Source organism: Mustela nigripes, chromosome 5, assembly GCF_022355385.1.
Source record: "Mustela nigripes isolate SB6536 chromosome 5, MUSNIG.SB6536, whole genome shotgun sequence".
NCBI classification, from domain to species: Eukaryota; Metazoa; Chordata; class Mammalia; order Carnivora; family Mustelidae; genus Mustela; species Mustela nigripes.
In genome coordinates, this window is record NC_081561.1 from 22,788,446 (window position 1) to 22,808,753 (window position 20,308).

At 55.6% G+C, this 20,308-nt stretch overlaps 1 protein-coding gene across 6 annotated transcripts in view; it reads right to left on the minus strand.

The window, feature by feature from the left end:
* The window catches only part of GPLD1 (glycosylphosphatidylinositol specific phospholipase D1), a 56,486-nt gene that overhangs the window by 2,168 nt on the left and 34,010 nt on the right, over positions 1 to 20,308 (minus strand). For 2 of the 6 annotated variants that reach the window (XM_059399544.1, XM_059399547.1), the window contains 16 exons: positions 20,203 to 20,230; positions 19,968 to 20,107; positions 17,492 to 17,578; positions 15,659 to 15,779; positions 13,593 to 13,732; positions 12,003 to 12,189; positions 9,425 to 9,535; positions 8,130 to 8,204; positions 7,876 to 8,032; positions 7,279 to 7,420; positions 6,487 to 6,592; positions 6,310 to 6,403; positions 3,502 to 3,678; positions 2,951 to 3,111; positions 1,597 to 1,623; positions 1,455 to 1,505 (listed from right to left, as the gene is read on the minus strand). In XM_059399544.1, the coding sequence (XP_059255527.1) occupies positions 1,455 to 1,505; positions 1,597 to 1,623; positions 2,951 to 3,111; positions 3,502 to 3,678; positions 6,310 to 6,403; positions 6,487 to 6,592; positions 7,279 to 7,420; positions 7,876 to 8,032; positions 8,130 to 8,204; positions 9,425 to 9,535; positions 12,003 to 12,189; positions 13,593 to 13,732; positions 15,659 to 15,779; positions 17,492 to 17,578; positions 19,968 to 20,107; positions 20,203 to 20,230 (1,804 nt within the window). Of the gene's footprint in view, positions 1 to 325; positions 650 to 1,454; positions 1,506 to 1,596; positions 1,624 to 2,950; positions 3,112 to 3,501; positions 3,679 to 6,309; positions 6,404 to 6,486; positions 6,593 to 7,278; positions 7,421 to 7,875; positions 8,033 to 8,129; positions 8,205 to 9,424; positions 9,536 to 12,002; positions 12,190 to 13,592; positions 13,733 to 15,658; positions 15,783 to 17,491; positions 17,579 to 19,967; positions 20,108 to 20,202; positions 20,231 to 20,308 lie in introns of those variants that run through there. The other 4 variants (XM_059399546.1, XM_059399543.1, XM_059399549.1 and 1 more) reach the window with 4 other exon arrangements.

A 20,308-nucleotide genomic window follows, 5' to 3' on the forward strand; every position in this document is an offset into this window, starting at 1 on the left:
CAGGGAGCGGCCGCGCTCCTCTGCCTCGCACTGTCCGTGTCCGCTCCGCAGCGGACCTGGACTCGGGGCTTCACGCCGCAGTCCCAGGGAGCTGGGCCAACTAACTGGAGTGTCCACCTCGGTGAACTCTTCTGACAAAGGCGAACTTGCACTGTTAAACAGCAAAGAGTCGACTGCCGGCTCCTTACAATCTACAGCTCCCCTGCAGCTTCTGGGAGTCATGTATGATTCACGGGTTCTTGAGAATATCTAACTTTTGGGAAAATGAATTTTAAGTGTAAGCCAAGCTTACGATGTAATCTGTCACCAGACCTTTTGAGAATGCTCCCATAAATTTAGTAAGCCATCTTTTATTCTGGGTAACCCTACATTTTGTTCAGTCTTGCCTGGAAATGGAGTCAGGCAAGGGCCACTTGAACTGTGGGCCACCAGAGGGCAGTGTCCCCCAGCGCCAGAACGGGGCCAGCTGTGCCCCAGCTGGTCCTGTCCGCTCTCTTTAGCCCTTAGTCCTGCCCTGATGGGCATTTTCCTCTCCTTCCTGTGCAGGTGGACCGTGTGCTTCTCAAAGGTGGGGCTTGGTCTCAGAGCCTGCACGGTTCTGTGCGAGTCCGATTCTAACATAACCGAATGGCTGGGTTCAGTGGTCTAGCTGCAGAGTGGAAGATAAACCCTTTCACTGCTGTGTCCATTACAGTCAAAGCGTGCAGGCCCTCTGCTTAGCAATCTTCCAAAAATAGCAGCAGGGATATTTGCACAGTTATATAAAAATAGAGCTGTGCAAGAATGCTCACGATAGTAAATAAATTGGAAATAATGGAGAAATAATGGAGTAAATATCTGGGAAAAGTGAACGGAACAAGACAGTGCGTCGGGACAGTCCCCTGCAGCCGGCAAGCAGCTGGCCCCACCTGGGTCTGCCCCGGGGTGGGGGGGTGGCGCGATCGTGAAGCATGACCAGTGGGAGAGGGCCCGTGCGCACAGTGTGCCCCGAGAGGCCTACGGGGACAGAGCAGTCTGGAAGGAAACACTAACAGTGGGCGGCTGACGTGGCAAGGGATTGCCCACGCTCCCCTGAAGGCCCAAGTCAGTATTCGAACACGAGGCTTCGCGGGACAGCAGCCACCGACGTGCGTGGCCGTGGCCGAAGGAGACTACGGACACTGAAATTTAAACTTCATATAAATTTCGTGTGTCATGAAATATCCTTTTTTTCCCACCATCTAAACGAATCCTTCTTAGTTCACGAGCTATACAGACTCGAGGCGGCCCCCAGGCTGGAATTCGCTAGGTCCTGCCCTCAGGGATGAAACCGGAAAGCGATGGGACTGTGTGTGGGTGTGTGTGTGGGTGTGGGTGTGTGTGTGGGTGTGTTTCAGACAAAGCTGAACGACGAAATGAGACCATCCCACCCCCGCTTAGCACGGAAACTTCAGGAGCTCCGTCTTCACACTCACCTTGTCTTTAGACCTCACGGTGACCACAGAGCTCCCGAACCTTGAACTTGCCTGTAGTAGGAACACACACCGGATTTCGTCAGTTTAGATTAAGGGAAAGAGCACTTGGTGGTTTTCCTTCATTCCTACAGGAAGTACTTACCTCGGGAGAAACCAGTACGTACCAGGCCTGAGAGGAAAAGGGGAGAAGGGGACCGGTCACTGGCGGGCGGTCTGACGGACCCCCACGCGCGCTTGTGCACTCGGGACGGGCCCGGCCCGGGTGCTGCCCTCACACACCAGAAAGTCCCCTACAGGAACTCAGCACAAAGTAGACGCAGTCACATATATCCTGGTTTAGGATTCACTTATAAATTCGCTCACAGTATAATTCCCTGTGTGTCTTGTTCCTAACACTGGAGGGAAACGGCCTTGAACTAATAACAGCTGCTGCCGTTCACGTAAACGCTGGCTTATCCGCAGATAAAGCCGGGGGCGGCCGGGAAAGGCGCTGTAGGAGAATGGAGGAGCGAGCGGAAACAAGCCAGGTGAGAGAGAAGCACGTTGCACAATCACGTACAGCAGCTCAGTTAATAAAATAGACCCCCACACAGCGTAATGGCGACGAGTGCACTTCGGGGCAGGTCCCTGTCCTTTCATTTCTGAGCACTGCGACCTCGGATCTGCGGTGTCCTCCTCGGGCGTAGTGCCAGCTTACCAGAGAGGCGGCCGGGGAGGGAGGGAGAGCTGTGCCGTGCTCAGCACAGTGCCAGGCGCAGAGTAAACGCACAGTAAGCGCTAGCCATCAAGGTCAGGAAAATATACCAGAAGGATGCACATCGAAAGGTTAATTATTTCTGCAGAGTGCAATTCTGGGTAGATGATTTTTGAATTTTTAAAATGAAATTTTGTACCATATTTTCTACAATTTTACAATAAATTTTAATTTTGCAAGTAAATAGTTTTGTTTTTTTTTTTTAATGGTGGTTTATGCTCAGGGAACTTAAGGAAACCCACCTGAGAAAAGGAATAAAAGCAGTGAAACGGGCACCTGGGTGGCTCGGCAGTTAAGCGTCTGCCTTCAGTTCAGCTCATGATCCCAGGGTCCTGGGATCGAGCCCCACATCAGGCTGCGCAGTGGGGAGCCTGCTTCTCCCTCTAACCCCTGCTCTCTCTCTCTGTATTCTCTCAAGTAAAAATCTTTTTTAAAAAGGCAGTGAAACGGAAATTAGAGTGTGCGTTTTAAAGAGTGCAGTGGCCCGAGCCTATTTTCCTCTGCTGTGGGCTCCCACCCAGTGGTGGCAGGGTGCGACCAGAACCAGCGGGCCACCATGTCAGCTAGACTTGAGCCACAGGGACAAGCGCTGCAGACCTGCACGAAGCAGGGCCCCTTGGCCTACAGAAGCAGTGACTGTGTCCTGACCGCAAACAGTCCCGGTCAAAACTCCGGGATCCGCAGTGGACATGACAAGGCATCGTGGGCCCCCGCCTTTCCCAGCACGGCACGAACACCTCACCTTTTCTTCAGGACACGGAGCCGTCCACGATTTGCATTTGCCTGTCATGTCACCAAAGGTGATGTCTTTGCCATTATACACATAAACACGGCCGTCTTCCCCGCCCATCAGTCCCGAGGTGACGTCGGTTATCCTCAGGGGGGCCGCCATGAGGACTTCATCTGCAAGCAAGAGACCAGAAGGAAGGAGGTCCCCTCGCTGTCCCCTCACTGTCCCCTCGCTGCCGTCCTTCCCACTGCCCCTGCGGGGTCCTGGCCAGCCTCCCACAAGCCGGATTAGTGCGTCCTTCCCGGGCTCTGCCCTGCGCTCCCCCCCCCCGCCCAGCCGAGGCGGGCTTTCCGAGTTTATCCTCCATCCGTGACCATGGATGTGGGCGGCTCTCGTGTTACCGCCTTCAGGAGGTCCAGCTCACTCGGCTCTGGTCCTGCCGGACTCAGAACAGCTGTAAAGGCCGTCGGGCCACTGAGATGGGGGCAGAGGCTACACGATCCAGTTGGGGGACTGGTCTGTTGAGCAAAGGGATTCGATTCTGAGCCAGAGGCCTTTCCCACCTAAGCCATCGCCGTCCAGGTCACTGAAGTGCAGAACTCCGCCAAATCGAGAGAAGCGGCGGTCCCCGCTGAAGGTGCTGAGCAGAGAAGGCTGGGTGTCGGGGGTCAGCTCGTACATCCGAGCGCTTCCGCCTTGGTGCAAGGTCATGGTCAGGAATGCCATTTTGGACACGTCGTCTGAAATAAACCAGGGCACACTGTCTGCTGCCCTCCCAGGAACGAAGAGAAGACAGTCCCAGCCTTGCGTCCGCCTTCCACACTCCGGTGACCCGACGGCGCGGAACCGCACGGGGCGGGCATTTGTAGCGGGAAGGTCCTGCTGGCTGGGGCACGGAGGCCCCAGCGAGAGCCGCGCTCAGGGCCCCCCCATCTGACAGCTCTGACCCGCACAAGCGTCTCAGTTCTAACACTAGGTCCCTACAGTCCTTTCAGGGACCTCCTACCTTCGCAAAACTGGGACTTGGGGATTATAATAAAATGCAGGTACCATGAGAAAATCCACACGGATTGAAAATGAGGATGGAACTGCCTGATTTCAGGTTTGAGAACAGGTGCGGTGCCCAAAGGGAGCCACGTTGTTGGGACACAAATTCAACCTGTGCAGAACAGTCACACCAGGCCCCATTCTTGGCTTAACACACTCTAGTCACCAACGTGAAAATCTGATTAATCTTGCAACAGAGGGGCCCTGGGTGGCTCAGTCAGTAAAGCGTCTGCCTTCCGCTCTGGTCACAGTGCCGGGGTCCTGGGTTGGAGCCTCGCATCGGGCTCCCTGCTCAGCGGGGAGTCTGCTCCCTCTCCTCCCGACTTGTGCTCCCTGCTGCTCTCGCTCCCTCGCTCTCTCAAAATCTTAAAAAGGAACCACCTTGGATGTGAAAGCTTCAGGGTGCTTGTCTATGGGAAGCTCAGAACTGCCTGAGGGGAAGAAACTTTTTTTTCCCAGCAAAGCGCTCTGCATTTTTGTTTCGTACCAGGACTCACAAATTATGCGGGTGAAATCTAAGCAAAATGCAAGTGAAATAGGAAAATCTGAATAAGATTCAAGTGGTGGATTGTATCAGTGTCAACAGCCTGGTTGTGACATACTGTGGTTTGCAAGTATTACCTGGGGAAAATACTGGATAAAATGGGACATGGATCTCTGTATGATTTCTTACTATCGCAGGTGCATGAGAATGGTCTCGAAACAGTTGATCTGTGGGGGCATTGGGGGGGCTCAGCCGGACAAGCTGCCAACTCTTGGTTTCCTCTCAGGTCGAGATCTCAGGGTCCCGGGGTCGAGCCCCACACTTGGCTCTGTGCTCAGTGGGGAGCCTGCTTGTCCCTCCCTTTCTCTCTCTCTCTCTCTCAAATAAAAATATGACTAATTTGTATATAGTACAGATCTCTAAATCAACCTTTTTATATTTCATATATTATTCTGAAACCAGAAAATACTAAGACAGGAAAAACATTAAAACAGAGTCTGCAAGCACTGCAGTGGAAAGAGAAGTGAAACAAATAAAACCACTGACAGGTGTTGCCAGAGTTTGGAAATCACCAGCTCGTCTCTGTGAAAGGGCGAGAAACCCCAACTACTCCAAGGCTAAGTCAGCAAGTCTCCGGGGTTGCAGTGCTGTGTCCTTAATCACGCAGTGAGAAGATCTCGTCATTCTGGGGTGGCTGGCTGGCGCCATCCCCAGAGCACGCACCCCTTGATCTCCAGGGTCCTGAGTTCAAGCCCCACGCTGGGTGTGGAGCCTCGTTAAGATGATAGAAAGAAGAGAAAAAATGTTGCCATTCCTGTAGCCAACCCACTCTGCTTATTATTCTAACGTTGTGTGACACAAACATCTTCCTGAAAAGTAACTTGACGATATGTAAGAAGAGCCTTCCTGGTAGCCCCTTCAGCCCAGTTCTTCCTCCAGGAGGCGGTTTTAAAAACTATTCAGGAGGCAGAGTTTTCCGTGCATCCACGTTCGAGAGAGAGCCCTTATTCAGGAGCAGCCTGAATTTCAGCAACAGGATGGTGGTAAACGTTGACAAGTGCACATGGGAGCAAATGCGATCGGGATTGAAAACCACACTGTAGAATCAGTACCATGAGGACACACTCAAGTCTCACGTAAAAATTACGTATGAAAACGTATACACACACATATATATAGTATGGGCTTAAGTTTTTAAATATTTGGAGAAGGGGCGATTTCTAGTTAAGTCTGTATTTTCACAAATTTCTACAATAAGCATGATTCACTTTGATCATCTTCAAGGGAGTAGGTTTGGCTTTGTTTTGTTTTTAAGATTTTACTTACTGAGAGCGAGCAAGTGAGCGAGAGCAGAGGGAGAGGGAGGCTCCCCGATTCAGGACCCGATCCCAGGACCTCAGGATCATGACTGGAGCCCAAAGGCAGATGCTTAACCAGCTGAGCCACCCAGGGGCCCGAAGGGAGTGAGTTTTTGTTGGCTTCTTAAACTCCTTCCCATGAAGTAAATAAGATAATGGCTTGTTAACATATGTCCTTGGAAGACCTAGTCTGACTTCAGGATTTTCTGAGCCTCCCTCTCGTTCTAAGCTCAGCGGGACACGAGATTTAAAAACACAGTAGGTGACTGTCAGGAGGGATTTTCAACAACTCTTTGAGGTGGATTACAATCCGCATTTGCAGATGATGATACTAATGTTCCAGGAGGTTAAGTAACCTCCCCCAGGAGGTTCTCCTAACCCCCAGGTTATGAGAAAAGGAAATAACCGCAATCAGGTCTGCCTGGCTCCAGATGTCACGACGTTCTCCCCATAGGACAGGGTCAGGTAGGTGCGGGACCTACCTCGAGTCGGGGCTCCCACCAGCAACACCTGTTTCCGGGTCCCGTTCACCAGCACGTGGCCACTGGACAGGGAGGCCCCCAGCTTCTCCATCGCCTGTGAAGGGCCGTCAGTCAACACTGTGCGGCCCCAGAGATGGCGGGGTGCCCCGGCTGCTGCGGGGGGAGCGGCGGCCGTACCTTGTCTCCGGAAATGGTAAAGGAGCTTTGGCAGTTTGGGGGCAGAAAGCCGTACACCCGTCCGAGGCTCTGCTTCTCGTCGCGAGCGCGGGACTGGGGGGCCAGTCTGGAACGAAGCACACCCGGGCGGCGGGGGGAGCTGGCCACGTATTCCGGCCCCAGCAAAGAGGAGCTCCCCTGCCCCTGCCCGGCCCCAGCCCTGTGGTCCTCGGGGCCGCAGCGCTGGCTGTCCGGGATCCCAGTACGAAGACCCCCCACGCAAGGCTCGCCGCCCTGAGAGCGGCCACAGGGAGACCCGCAGCCACGCGCTCGGTCTGTTCCGCCAGAGCCCACGTGTTGGATCCTAACCCCACACCTCAGAATGCACGCCTCTGGAGAGCGGGTTTTCAAAGAGGCAATTGTTACGCTGGGTCCCTGGGGTGGGGCCCTAATCCAATGGGACTGGTGTCCTCTTAAGAACAAAGACACCAAGGACGGGCACAGGGAGGAGAGAGGTCTCCAAGATCAACGCCACCGACGTCGACCTCGGATCCCTGGTTCAAACCGGGAGAAGAGGCGTTCCTGTGGCTTCTGCCACCAGGTCACGGAAGCCCAGGCGACTCTCCCTCCTCCCTCGCTCACGTTCCAGCTTCTAAGGAGAAGCTCTTGCTGCACAGCCATAGCTGCTCCTCGCCGGGGGGTGGAGGGGTGGACACGGGACTCGGCCCCTCTGCGCACCCCCGCAGGCTCCCGCAGCAGCAGCCACCTGCCCCTCACGCCCCTGGGTCCCCGGGCCCCCACAGGAGGGCTCACCCTTGGGTGTTCCTCCAAGTTGGGCTCCCGACCAGCAGCACGCTTCTGTTGCTCACGCGGAGCCCGTGGAGCGCGTAGCCGAGCCAGGAGAAGTCCGCCTCGCCCCGCACCGTCCAGTTGGCCGCCTCCACGCCCAGCTCTTCTACAGAGACAACCGGCGCCTTTTACCTTCCGTGGCTGGGCGGGCAGAGTCTGCCAGAGCTCCTGTGTACCCCCAGCTGCTCCCAGGGGGCCCCAGTGTCAGACATGGAGCCCACACTTGATAGGAGAAGTAGGTGTCTGGAGCCCGCGTCTGGGGGCCCCCCCAGCCCCCTCCCCGCCGCAGGTCGGGGCATCACCGGGATGCCTTCTGCGGAAAGCCTCCGCCAACAACCTGCTGGCCCCTCTGCATCTGGCCCTGGACGTCGGGCCCCTTTTTGTCTATCCAGGGACTCTATTGCCTGGATGATAAAGGTCCGTGCTCAGGGATCTTAGCTGCAAGAGGAAGCGCGATCAGAAAATTCAGACGGAATGAGAGTGGAGGGAGGGGAAAGTCAGAAGGCCCAGGCACGAGCGCAGAGAGGTCTCGGCCCTCCCTCCCCGCCACTCAAGCACGACCTTTGTGGCTCCAGCTGGGATCGGAATAAAACGCAGCCACCATGCCCTTCTGTTTCCCTCCGCCCGGCGCGAAAGGGGAGCCCATGACCAGATCGGGCTCGCCGTCTCCGTTCAGGTCTGCGGCCACGAGCGTCCAGCCCAAGTTACAGTACGTGTCCTGCAGGGGAAGCCGGAGAGCACGTCCCGCTCAGAGGCGGACGGCCGGAGGCGGCAGAGTCTGGCCCACTGGTCTGGCCGCGAGGGGGTCCCCGTACCTGGCAGGAGATGGTGACGTTAGGGCCGGAAGACATTCCTCCTTGTCTGGAACCGAAGTAGATGTACACCGCACCCTAGGGGAAGGCAAGCCATGGGGCGGTCAGAAGCAGGGCTGGTGACCCGGGAAACTCAGGTCGCAGCAGAAGAGACAGGGCGATGAGGACCTAAATCCCCCAAGTCCCCACGGCCAGGGCTCAGCAACAGACAAACTGGTCCTGTGTGTGCACTGCTGGGCTGAGGTGTTTTTTGCAACTGCCACTCGCATCAGCATTGAAGCCCCCAATGCTGAAATGGTCACTCCTGTCCTTGCCCGCCATGCACACCTGCTCAGTGCGCCAGCTGGACAACCGCCTGCCTCCCTGTGCGAGGCCTTCCTGACCTGGCCCACGATTCCTCGAAATACACCATGCGGCCAGTGTCCACGGCAGATGCATGTGCACCATCAGGCTCTGCCCCAAACCAGCTCCTGTCTTGTAACTTGCTGGCCTGTGTCCTCACTCGGGAAGCATCTACGTTCCGCCACAAGCCAAGGGCGGGGAAGACCACGGTAAGTAAGACACACTCTGTCCTCCCGAAAAGCGGCCCATGGACAGTGACACCACGGCGTGGAAGGTACTGGAGTAAGGGTGGAGGCTGCAGTGTGGGACAGGCAAGTGTGGCCTAGACCAGAGGCTGGTGACAGCGGGTGCCGTGTTGCTCCTAAAGGAAAAGGGCGAGAAGACCTTCCAGGGGGAAGGATCCTCTGAGCCATGTCCTCGAGGGAGGGGACCTGTGGGCCCAGAGGCGACATCCGGCTCACAGTCTAGGAGCGCAGAGTGAGGACACGGGCACGAAGGCGAGCTTGTGGCAGGCAGAGAGTGATGAAGGGTCTCTGACTTTTGGGGTCACACAGGGTGCTGAAGCTGGTGCCCTGCCTCTCATCTCGTCACAGAGACCAGAGCCTGTGCTGCAGGAAACAGGGACCAGGGAGGTCACCGCTCTGCTGCGATGATGGGGGGCTCTCGAGGTCCTGGAACCCCCATCCCCTCACTTCAGGAGCCGGGAGGGGAGGGGGAAGAGTACAACTTCTGGGGTCACCAGGAAACGCAGGAGGCCAAATGGAGGCCAGGGAGGCAGGAACTAGGCACTGCCAGGCAACCCAAGGTCACGTCAAGGACCCCAAGTGGGGGGCCCGAGATCATCTCCCCACAAATGTCGGCCCGGCACACCCGGCTGCTGCTGTTCACGGGGGCTCCACCCGGCCCCGGCCTGCCCCTCCCCGACGCCCCGTCTCCCCCTGCAGCGGCGGCCTTACCGTGTAGGCAAGCTTCTCGGAGCCCACCGACGGCGTGCCCACGGCCAGGTCCGGCACGCCGTCCTTGTTGAAGTCCAGCACGGCCAAGGCCGAGCCAAACCGACCTGAGGGCTGAAGGGGCACCAGTGAGCTCTGGGCTGAGCCACAGCCTTCAGAAGAGCACGAGACTCCCTGGGGTCCAGGCGACCCGGGCACCCGACCTGGAAGCCGAGGGCCAAGGGCCAACTCCGCAGCGACCAGAACACATCTGCGCTTCCCCCACTGCGGGGCTCGGCCCCAACAGGGTTTCAGGCACGTCTGCTTGGAGGGGAAGACGAGGTGCCAGAAAGAAAAGGGTCCGTTCTCACAAGTTCTAGGTTTTTCAAAAATGGTCCCCCACGAAGGGCCAGACTCCCTTTGGAAAGTGTCCAAAATGAGAACCCCGTACACCAGCAAGCACGGCCACCGCGGGAGGAGCATTCGGAACGTTCTAGAGCCACCCCGTGCAACGTGGGGGCCACCAGCTAAACGTGGCTGAATTAGCTGAAGTCACATTAAACCAACAACTCAGCTCTTCGGTTGCACTGGGTGCATTTCGGGTCCTCAAAGCCCCTGCAGCCCACGGCCCTCCCACGGGATGCATAGCCGCAGAGCGGTCCCTTCGGCGCAGAGAATTCTGTGGACGCCGCGCTCGGCCCGACCCGCACAGGGGCAGGTCCGTTTATTATCCCCGCTCACGTGGTTACAGATGGGAAACCCAGCCCGGTCGGGGACCCTTGCTTCCGAGGTGGGTTTTCTCCATCTTCCCTCTCCTGCTCTCTAGAATCGGCCGCGACCAAAGCCACTCGCCCGGTCCTCCTGATCTTTCACAACGGACGGAACAATGAATGGTCTTGCACAAGTGGAGGTTTGCCCCGCAAGCACACACACGCCCCAGAACCCGCATCAGTTATAGATTGGCCAATCGTGCCACACCTGAGTGCAATGGCCTCTACGGAGACCGTCCCCTCCTGCGAGGCGGGAACCCGATAAACCAGAAAGGGCTGCTCCGGCCACAAGGCAAGCAGGGGCACCGGCCGGCTGAGGCCAGCCGCGTTTCATCATCGCCAGCTGCACCCCAAGGCCTCCCTCGGGTTAACCCGTGGTTCCTCGACAGGCACGGGATCTCCTCCGTCCTCCCTCGGAGCCACAGCCAGGCTAAGCACAGGCCGCGGCTAAGGACCAGGCTCTACCCCTGGCCCACGCCGTCAGCCGGCCACCGGCCACGTTACCCACGGTCCTTGGGAAGAGAGCACAGAGCTGCCTCCTTCCTGGTCCCCGTCTGAGGGAGCGGACCGCCCTCACTCCCGGTCTGCAGGAGCCCAGAGGATTAGGTTTTACCCAACAGTCTGAGAGGGGCTCGGCTTCGTGCAGAGGAGCAGGGGCGCCTGGGGGCTCAGTTGGTTGAGTGTCTGCCTTTAGCTCAGGTCGTGGTCCCAGGGTCCTGGGATCGAGCCTCACACTAGGCTCCCTGTTCAGCCGGGAGCCTGCTTCTCCCGCTGCCTGCTGCTCCCCCTGCTTGTGCGTTCTCTCTCTCTCTCTCGTAAATAAAAAAATAAAAAAAAGTAAGGAGCACCTGGAATGGGTAGACTTATTTTGGAATGTTCTCATGGGGTGGCAGAAGATTCCAGAAAACACTGCCCCTCCTAGACAGTGGAACTTCACACGTGGCTGCCAGCGGAGGATCGCCTATCGGACTCAGGGCTCCCCCGGCCAGTCGGTGACCCCGCACCTTCCGCGGGGCGAGGCCTGTGCACGTAGGTCGTCTAGCTTTGTTCTTCCAGCATGACCTCCACAGCAAAGCTTTAGCGGTTTCCCCACAGCAGAACCATCATCTGACCCGCAGTCCAGCGTTCCGTGCCCTGCTGCTGGCTCCCGGAACACGCCGTCGCACCAAGGCCCCCGCACTCGCCTGTCACCGGTCACAGGCGCCTGCCCTCCCTCCTGCCCTCATGAGCACTGATGCCAGTCACTCCCGACGAAACCCTTCCCGGTCCGTGGTGCGCCGGGAGGCCCTGACCCTGACCCCACGCCGAGCATTTCTCCCACGGTCGCTGTGGGGTTTTCCTGGGGACGCTTTTCACCACTTGAAACCAAGGAATGACATCTGAGTGAGGTCTGGGGTTTGGGCAAGAGTCACGCACCCGTGTCGGTTTCTTAATTCCGACACGTTGCAACCAGGGTTACGTAAGCCGCTACCTTAGGGGAAACTGGGGGGAAGGTGTTTGGGAACTCTGTTCTGTCTTTACGGCTTTTCTGTGGATCGAACATTCTTACAAAATAAAAACTCACATATAAAACAAGGGAGGCTTCAAAAAATCGGGAGTGGCCTGTAGCACCAAGAAATTGACTCAGGGCAGCCCTGAAGGAAGGGCAGGTGTGTTTAGGGCAGGTAGGGACCCACGTTCCAGTGAGGACAGGAGGCTTTTAAACAGAGGACAGGTGTCCGCAGAGGGAGGCCACCAGCACGGCTGCTCCCGTCACCCTCGGCGCTGGCCGCTTGCTCTGAGGAGCGCGGCGCACGGACGCGAGAAGAGGGACCCGGGGATGGACACCTCACCTGGAAACCCTCCAGGGTCACGTGGGCCTCCCGGTCGAGATCCAGGTCGATGGGGGGCAGCCCCAGCTCGTTGCCGTAGAGGAGGTACACGCGGCCCACCTGGGGGTGGCCGGGGCGGCTGTAGCCGGGGGCACCCACCACCAGGTCCCCGTACCCATCCTGGTTGAGGTCAGCCGAAGTCAGTGCCCTGGGGGAGGGAGAGAGAGGCCCGCCCCGTGTCTGCGGAGAGCCATGCTCCCCGCAGACGGTCGCCCGCTTCTCTCTAGAGCCCACGGCTTGAACCCCCCCTTGTTGAATTTTACCCCCGCGTGACCATGGAGAACACCCTTCCTGCCGCTATCTTGTCTGTGGGACTGAAACACAAGAGCAGCAACACTGGACACGTTAAGGGCTCTGGGCATTTCTGAACCGTATGACCCGAGCAGGGGAAAAGCATCTGCACGAAGCATCATGTTCTGTGCAAACCTACAGCCACCACGCACGACCCTAGGCTCACAGGGGACAGCCAGGAAGTCTGCACCCGGCCAAGGGCCCCGGCTGCTTTCGGGCGGGGCAGGAAACAAACAGAAGAGAAAGGAGCCGGAGACCCACGTGCGTTAAGCACCCCGTGGTACTGCTGCCACGGCTGCCCGCGGTTCCTTGCACTGTGAAGAGAAGAAATGCCTAACATATTTCGTGGATGTTTCTAAGTCTGGGTCGATGACCTACCAGTTAGAGAGCAAAGGTTCAAGTGTCTTTGTTGGGGCAGCTAGCAGGACCAGAAATCACGTACTTACTCTAGTTCTTATGGCCACAGAAGCAACCAGAGATAAAAGAGGAAAGTCGTTCCTAAAGGGGCTACCACCTGGTGAGAGGGACCAGACCGTTCCTGGGCTCCCGGGGCTGGACGCTGGGGAGGGACCTCTGCACACCCCCACCCGGGCCCAGCCAGAGACCCTCTTCGGCTGTGTCAGGAAGAAGAGCCACCATGCACGGGGACGGGCCAATAAACACAGCATGCACCTGTCGTCACCTGTGCTGGGGCTGAATGCCTCAGGGGCCCAAAAAAGATGGCCTGTCAGCAAACTGCTCCAAGGGGAACAATGTCATTTCAACCTAGGAAGTGTGGCTGAAAAAACAGGTTTCCCCAAAACCTCCATATCCTTGGGCTCCGTTCGGGTTGATTGTGAAAATCGGAGAACTCCCCAACGTTCTACTTCTACAATTATTGGGGGGGAGGGGTGCTAGGCTTTTCTCACATGAAGCGAAGAGACCCTGATCACTGTACTAGCGGCTTATCTGCTTCTGGGTGTAGTGCCATTCCCCAAAGTCTGTAACATCACGTCTTTAGAACATCGAAGCCTTGCGATCGTTCTGTGACACTGCATCATGGCAATTTTCAGTAAAGAGAAAGCTTCCTGCACTTAAACCCATCCTGACCCACTTTAAGGAGGCAGTTTCATCTTAAAGTAACTTGGCCACTATGTTCTGTTTTTGTTGAGGAGCTGACTGGGATTTAAGGCGCCAACAGGTGCCACCGAAACCATCTGTCAAATGACTGAACTTCGTACTGACACCAGCTTTCAGGAGCGGGAGAAACTCATTACCTACCAGCCGAGTCTTGTGTAGGGAAAAGACAGGAAGTAAGACGCCAAGGGGCTGGACACATGCTTGTAGGACCGCTGGGAGCTGCCCGTGAACATTGTCCGGATGTTCCTCTCCAAAGCCTGGTACATAAAAGTGAGGGAATCCTGGAAACACAAAAACATTATAGATAAAAGACACGTGGCATCGTCAACAAAACTAATATTTCCCATCAAAAGTATTAGACTTTCTAAAGGAAACCCATTTGGACAAGAACTAAAAAATAAAGCCTCGATTCCTATCACAAAGTAAGATCTCGGATGCCTGAGTGGCTCAGTGGGTTAAGCCACTGCCTTTGGCTCAAGTCATGATCTCAGGGTCCTGGGATCAAGGCCCACGTCGGGCTCCTTGCTCAGCGGGGAGTCTGCTTCCCCTCTGCCTACCTCTCCCGCTGCTTGTGCTTGCTTGCTCTCATGCTCTCTAACAAATAAATAAATTAAATATTAAAAAAAAAAAAAGATCAATCCCTTGGGATGAGCAGTTAGGGAGGGAAATCGTGACCCCCTGTGCTGGGAGGGTGGGCGGTTATGACCCTCACAGCCGTGCCCGCACGGGTAACGGAGAGAGCTGGGCCTTTACCTGGACCAAAGTCAGGAGAGTCTCTAGGAACCCGCAGCACATAATCAGATCAATGTAATGAATCAAAATGGCTTAAACGTTCATTTCGTCTAGAACCAGTGCTGCCCGCACCCTCATGCCCCTGCGCCCAGCTCACACGTCCAGGAAGCATTGACGCAGCTCCTACTATGTGCCAGGTGCTAGGACAGGCCTGGCCCATGGAAAGCCCCTCTCCTGCAGGACTCCCCCCTTCACGGAGGACACAGATCCAAGGAACTACAGGACAACACAGTACGTGCCGTGCTAGGGCCCCCGGTCACGATGGGCTACAGAACGCGCAGAGCCCGTGCAAGATGAAAACGCGGAGCCCCAGGCTCGGAAGTTATTAAGAATTTTTTCTAAAGATTTCATTTATTTATTGGAGAGAAAGACAGTGTGAGCAGGGAAGAGTGGGAAGGAGGAAGGGCCGGAGGCGGACCCCACCCTGAGCGCAGAGCCCCATGCGGGGCTCGATTCCACGATGCGAATACAATGACCTGAGTCCAAACCCAGAGTCCGACGCTCAATTGACTGAGCCTCCCAGGCGCTGCCAAGTTATTAAGGAATTTACGGCAGCAGGAGCATTAAGCCAAGTGTAGGGCCCTTCTCAGGGCGACGGCGCACCCACACAGCAGGCCTGCCCCGCCGGTCCAGCTCCCAGAGGCCCCAGGGAGATGCTGTCATGTGACCCTTCTCCAGATGTTAAGATCCTTCGCAATCCTATGCCGGCTTCCCTGCCCAGACCTCTCCCGCCTGCTGCCTCGAATCCCTGTCTTGTTTCCTAGTCAAACAAGATTACTCACATCTCCAAATACCCCCAAACTTCCGCAAGAGATACGCGCTCACTGATGAAATACTACCAACTCTTCAGGGCCTAATGCAAATGTCACCTCTGCCGTGAAGCCTTCTCTGATTGACAGCAAAGCTGTTAAGCTTTATCTTACAGGTAAAAGACTCCCCACCCATGTGTTACTTGCATTCTATTCACATATGATCATTGGTGTATGTATCACCCCAATTGAACAGATTTGCTAAAGGTCAGAGTCCATTTCCCTTTTATCTGAAACCCCCAGTCGAGTGTCCGACTCTTAATGGGGGATCACAGGGCCGGATTTCACCCGCAGCATCCCCCGTGGGGGCTCTGCGCAGTCCGCCTACCATGCTGCTGACACAGCTGGCCTAAGGACAAAGCAGGACTGGCCCGGGTGCCCCAGGGGTACCTCGGGCTCCACCAGCCCCGCCCAAGGCCGCAGAGGTCCAGACCCACATCTCAGAACATCTCGGAAAAAAACAGATTTGGCAGCCAAGGACGTTTGTGGCCTGACGCAGGCACAGGCGACTCTCAGTGAATGAGAAGAGCCGGTGAGTCTATAGGACGAGATCCGGGGGGAAGCGTGTCCCTGTCCCCCCACACCCCGGACACAGAAGATGCTTACCGAGGTCCACGAATCCACACTAAAGAACACGCCTCTGCTGGTGTGGTTGATATTTTTCCTGACATCTTTACTTAAGGATGCAGTCAAATTCCTATGGAAATCATTTTTCTGTACTCGTGAACTGCTGAAAAGTGAGAACAAACAAAATGCATCAGACTGAAGAACGGTGGGCCCCCCAGTGATGGGGCTGAAGGTTACGTCTAGTCGATCGCAGCTCAGAGACCGTAACATTCAAGTTTCTGGAAGCTCAAAGAGAAACACCTTCATGGGACATTGCATGGAGTTTCAGTCCAATGTTTCCAAGGTGTAAAAGCCTGTCCTTACTGAAAATACTTCCCAGAGCCCCAAAGTCCTATTGCATTAAAATGTGTGATTTTGGGGCACCTGGGTGGCTCAGTGGGTTAAGCCTCTGCCTTCGGCTCAGGTCATGATCTCAGGGTCCTGGGATTGAGCCCCGCATCGGGCTCTCTGCTCAGTGGGGAGCCTGCTTCTCCCTCTCTCTCTGCCTGCCTCTCTGCCTACTTGTGATGTCAAATAAATAAATAAAATCTTTTATTTTAAAAAGTGTTATTTCTTCTAGATCACTACACACAAAACAAAGAAAACAAAAAAACAAAGGCATTTCAGTATTTCACACACGTGGTCACAAAATAGTGTGTAGCTCTTTGGGAAACTGGTGTGCGGTGTACAGACTTCCGACGTGCTAGAATGAATCCTACGTTAAAAGTATATGTTCAAATTTGTGCATTCTAATGAGAGTACAAACCAGGTGCCTGGAGGAGCCCGACCGGCTTCCCCAGTGACTGAAGCGAAGCCCCCACAGCGGGAGTGAGTGAAGGGGACGCGTGTCAGGCAGCCAGCGGAGGGACCCGACAGTCAGGGGACTGGGAGCCCCATGTAAACGCTCTCAAGTCAGTCAGAGGAAGGAGGGAGAGAGGGAGAGAAAGAAGGAAAAAGGGAAGGAAAAGAAAGGGAAAGGGAGGGGCTTAAGAGAACCTGCCTGTCGTCTGTTCTCCTGAAGCTCGATGCTCTTTCTGGCCTTAGGACCCTTCACCGCTAGGACCGCGGGAGCGTCTAACCCTCGCTCACCCTGAAGCATCTCGGCCGAAACACTGCTCGCCCACCGAGCGCCCCCCTTAGAACAGGGCTGGGACGCGCCACTGCGCACCCCTGGCCCCCCTAACACCCGAGAGCATCAGGAGCTCTGCTGGGCACCCACGCACCCCAGCACGGCAGGACCGCGCTCTGTCCTGCTCGCGACGAGCCCTCGGTGCCCACATCGGCTCCTGGCAGCGACAGCGCAGGAAATGCTGCTGTCTCGGTTTTTGTGGTATTAATCCAGCTTTTAGGCGCCTGCGGCTGGCCCACGGCCCGGCAGGAATCCCGCCTCTCAGGATACAAGTCGGGCATCTGGCCCTCCGCCGCGGCAACGGCCTGAACCCCCCCATCCCATCTCCTCTACTGGGACTTTCTCGGGGTGGGATCTGGGTAAAAGTTACGCATCGTAACAATGATGAGTAATAATACTGTAATAGCAATACTACGACGAATGCTATTAAATGCCATTTTTGTTGGTTAGCGAGCACCTTACTGCTGCAGTCTTTACCTCGATTCCTGCATACCATCGAGGTCGTGATTCTGGGAATACGCATTTTTCCTTTTTCTTTTTTAAAAGATTTTATTTATTCCCTGAGCAGGGGGCCTGATGCAGGGCTGGATCCCAGGACCCTGAGATCATAACCTGAGCAGAGGGCAGATGCTTAACCCACTGAGATCCCCCCCCCAGGTGCCCCGAAATGTCCTTTCTCTAGGAAGGTTCTGGAATCCACTTACCCCTGGCTGCTGGCTGGCCGGCCGCCGCATGGCCCACCTGCCTGGACGCATGTGATGAACAGAGGGTTCTCGGGCAGGCTGCAGTCGCTAGGGAGAGAGGCAAAGAAATCAGACATTTTCTTACCTCCCTGGCAAGCGTCAGTCTTACTGAGAATCACGTTGCACGTCACACTGCCTCCGGCTCTGAACGCTCCGGGGCTCACTGCAGAGCCAGACGCGGCAGGTGAGGAGCTCGGGTCCTAACTGATGACGGCCGATGACTGCAGGCAGCAGGATGGTGACACAGGCAGCCTCACGCTCGGGTCAGCCCGACTCACAGCCCCCCCCCCTTCCCCGCTGAGCAGCCCCAGGCGGACATGAACCGTCCAGAAGCTCAAGACAGAAACGGATTCCTAACTGTGCCCCTCTCTGCCCAATCACGCCCATTTCTGCTCAAAGAGGTCTTAGTCTCTCAATCTCATTCCTTTAAAAACAAAGATTTGTGAATGGACAAGGCCACTGAGAGTAGTACGTAAGAGGTGAACTTTCCATCGCCTCCGGGAAAAGCACTAAGGGCGGGCGGACGCCATTAGAAGAGTGGACGGCGATCGCGGAGGGAGGCCAGGCAGCGCGGAGCCCGCCCCATGAGGTCGGGAGAGGCTGAAGGCAAATTTCTGTCAAAATCTTTCTGGGGACCAGCTTCAAGCTTAGGAAAAGTTTCTTCCTCAAATTCCCATCAGGATTAGGATGGGAATTCCTCAGACTCTGCCACGAGGATCCGGACGGCAGCCTTGCAATAAATAAGAGCACTGCAGTTACGGGTAATCTTTGCTGTTGTTCTTGTTAAGATTTTATTTATTTATCTGACAGGGAGAGAGAGCAGGAGCGCACAAGCAGGGGAGCTGCAGCAGAGGGGGAAGCAGGCTGCCCACTGAGCAGGGAGCCCGACATGAGGACTCCAGGATCATGACCTGAGCAGAAGTCAGACGCTGAACTGGCTGAGCCACCCAGGCGCCCCTGTGAATTTTCTCTGAATTATGGAGAGCCCGGCTGGGAATGCGACCGCCATTCCTTCACTGTTTCTTTAGGAAGACACACTAGGAGTTTCAAGCAACACATTGCTTTGGAAGACAAGTATCAGTTAGGTAACAAATGCGTATAACATGAAACTATGTACCCTGCTTCTTTCCCTCATGAATCTGTGGCCTCCTTTGGAGCTTTTTCCAAAGTTCCCATTCAGTTCCACAAATGCTGACGAATCCTCCCCTGTGCAAAGATGCAGCCAACTCATGGAATTTTCCGCCTTGACAAATTAGAACAGACATGGAGAGACAAAAACGGCTCCCCAATTAAAGAGTAACGTCTTGCTGCCTGTAGCTATTTGGACGACCTAACCGAAACGAACACTAGCGCTGTTCTCCACTCGAGGATCGTGACCTACGGGCTGGAGACAGCAAGTGAGTACAAGCCGTTCACTCTCACGTGACCAATGCAGACTTCACTTCCTTCCGTAATAACAACACCCGCATCGACGTGCTTCCAGTGCCGCCTACACGCTAACCCGTTTGCCTGAGTGACCTCGCGTGCTCCTCCCGACAGCCCTGTGACGACTGTTACTGTCCCCATGTCACAGAGGAGAACACAAAGCTTAGGGAGGTTCAGCTACTTGCTCGGGATAACTCAGCAGTGAGAGGCAGGTCTTGCAAATTCCGAGACTCATCCCCTAGCGTCCTGTGCGCTTAAAATCCCGGCCACAGAAGGAGAGCCTGGGGATGTCACAGGAGGCTTATTTCACTGTTAAAAAATAGTATTTAGGGGCACCTGGGTGGCTCAGTGGGTTAAAGCCTCTGCCTTCGGCCTTCCCAGGAGTCCAGGGATGGAGCCTCAGTCCGACATGGGGCTCCCCTCAGCAGGGGGCCGGCTCCCTTCTCTCTCTGCCTGCCTGTCTTCTTTGATCCCTGTCTGTCAAATAAATAAATAAAATCTTTTTTAAAAAGTATTTATATGGGACTGTTTCCTGTTTACCAACTGTTTAAAACAGGTTTAACACTCACGGCCTAATACCGAGTTGGTCATGCAAGGCGATTTTGTTTCAGATCCCGGCATGCAGTTACGGTTAACAGCCTCCGTGTACTGGCGGATGTTCTCAAGGCCGAAGAGCATCATCCCACACACAATATCCCGAAGCCACTCGGATTTAGGCCCCTCGACCTGGAAGAGCCGCCTGGTGCAGACGGAGCCCGACAACCCTCTCCCACTCCACGGCTGCTGCTCAGGCTTCGCACCCTGCCCTTTCCTACACAGGGTGCTGCCTCCGCGGCTCCCTCTCCAGACCCGCCCCCCATGCCCACTCAGTGCCGGGGCAGGTTGCATACTTAAGAGAGGCTGACACGTCGTGAGACCTTGTCATCTGATCAGGTGGAAACCTGACAGCAGCCCCAGGAGAGGGAGGCACAGGGCAGGAGCGGCCGGCGGGAGACGTGGGCCGGTGTCTCACCTGGTCCCGTTCTCCAGCATGAAGCTCGTCAGACGGTAGATATTAGTGGACCAAAACGCCATGTCGTCCAGTCCCCCCAGGAAATACTCTTGGAACTGTTCCACCAAAAATGGAGACTTTCTGGAGTACGTGGGATAAAGCTATGGCACACAAAAAAAGAAAATGTATCAGTAAGTGCTTTTTCTGGTATCTTTATAATCCTTTAAATGAAGGTTCTGAAGAATGAAGCCTTTACCTTGGAAATAGCTAACATCTCTCCGTACCTGCAACATGAACAAAAATTGTGCCTGTTGAGTGAGGTTTGGACAAAGAAGGAAGCAAATCAACAACAGGCCCCATCC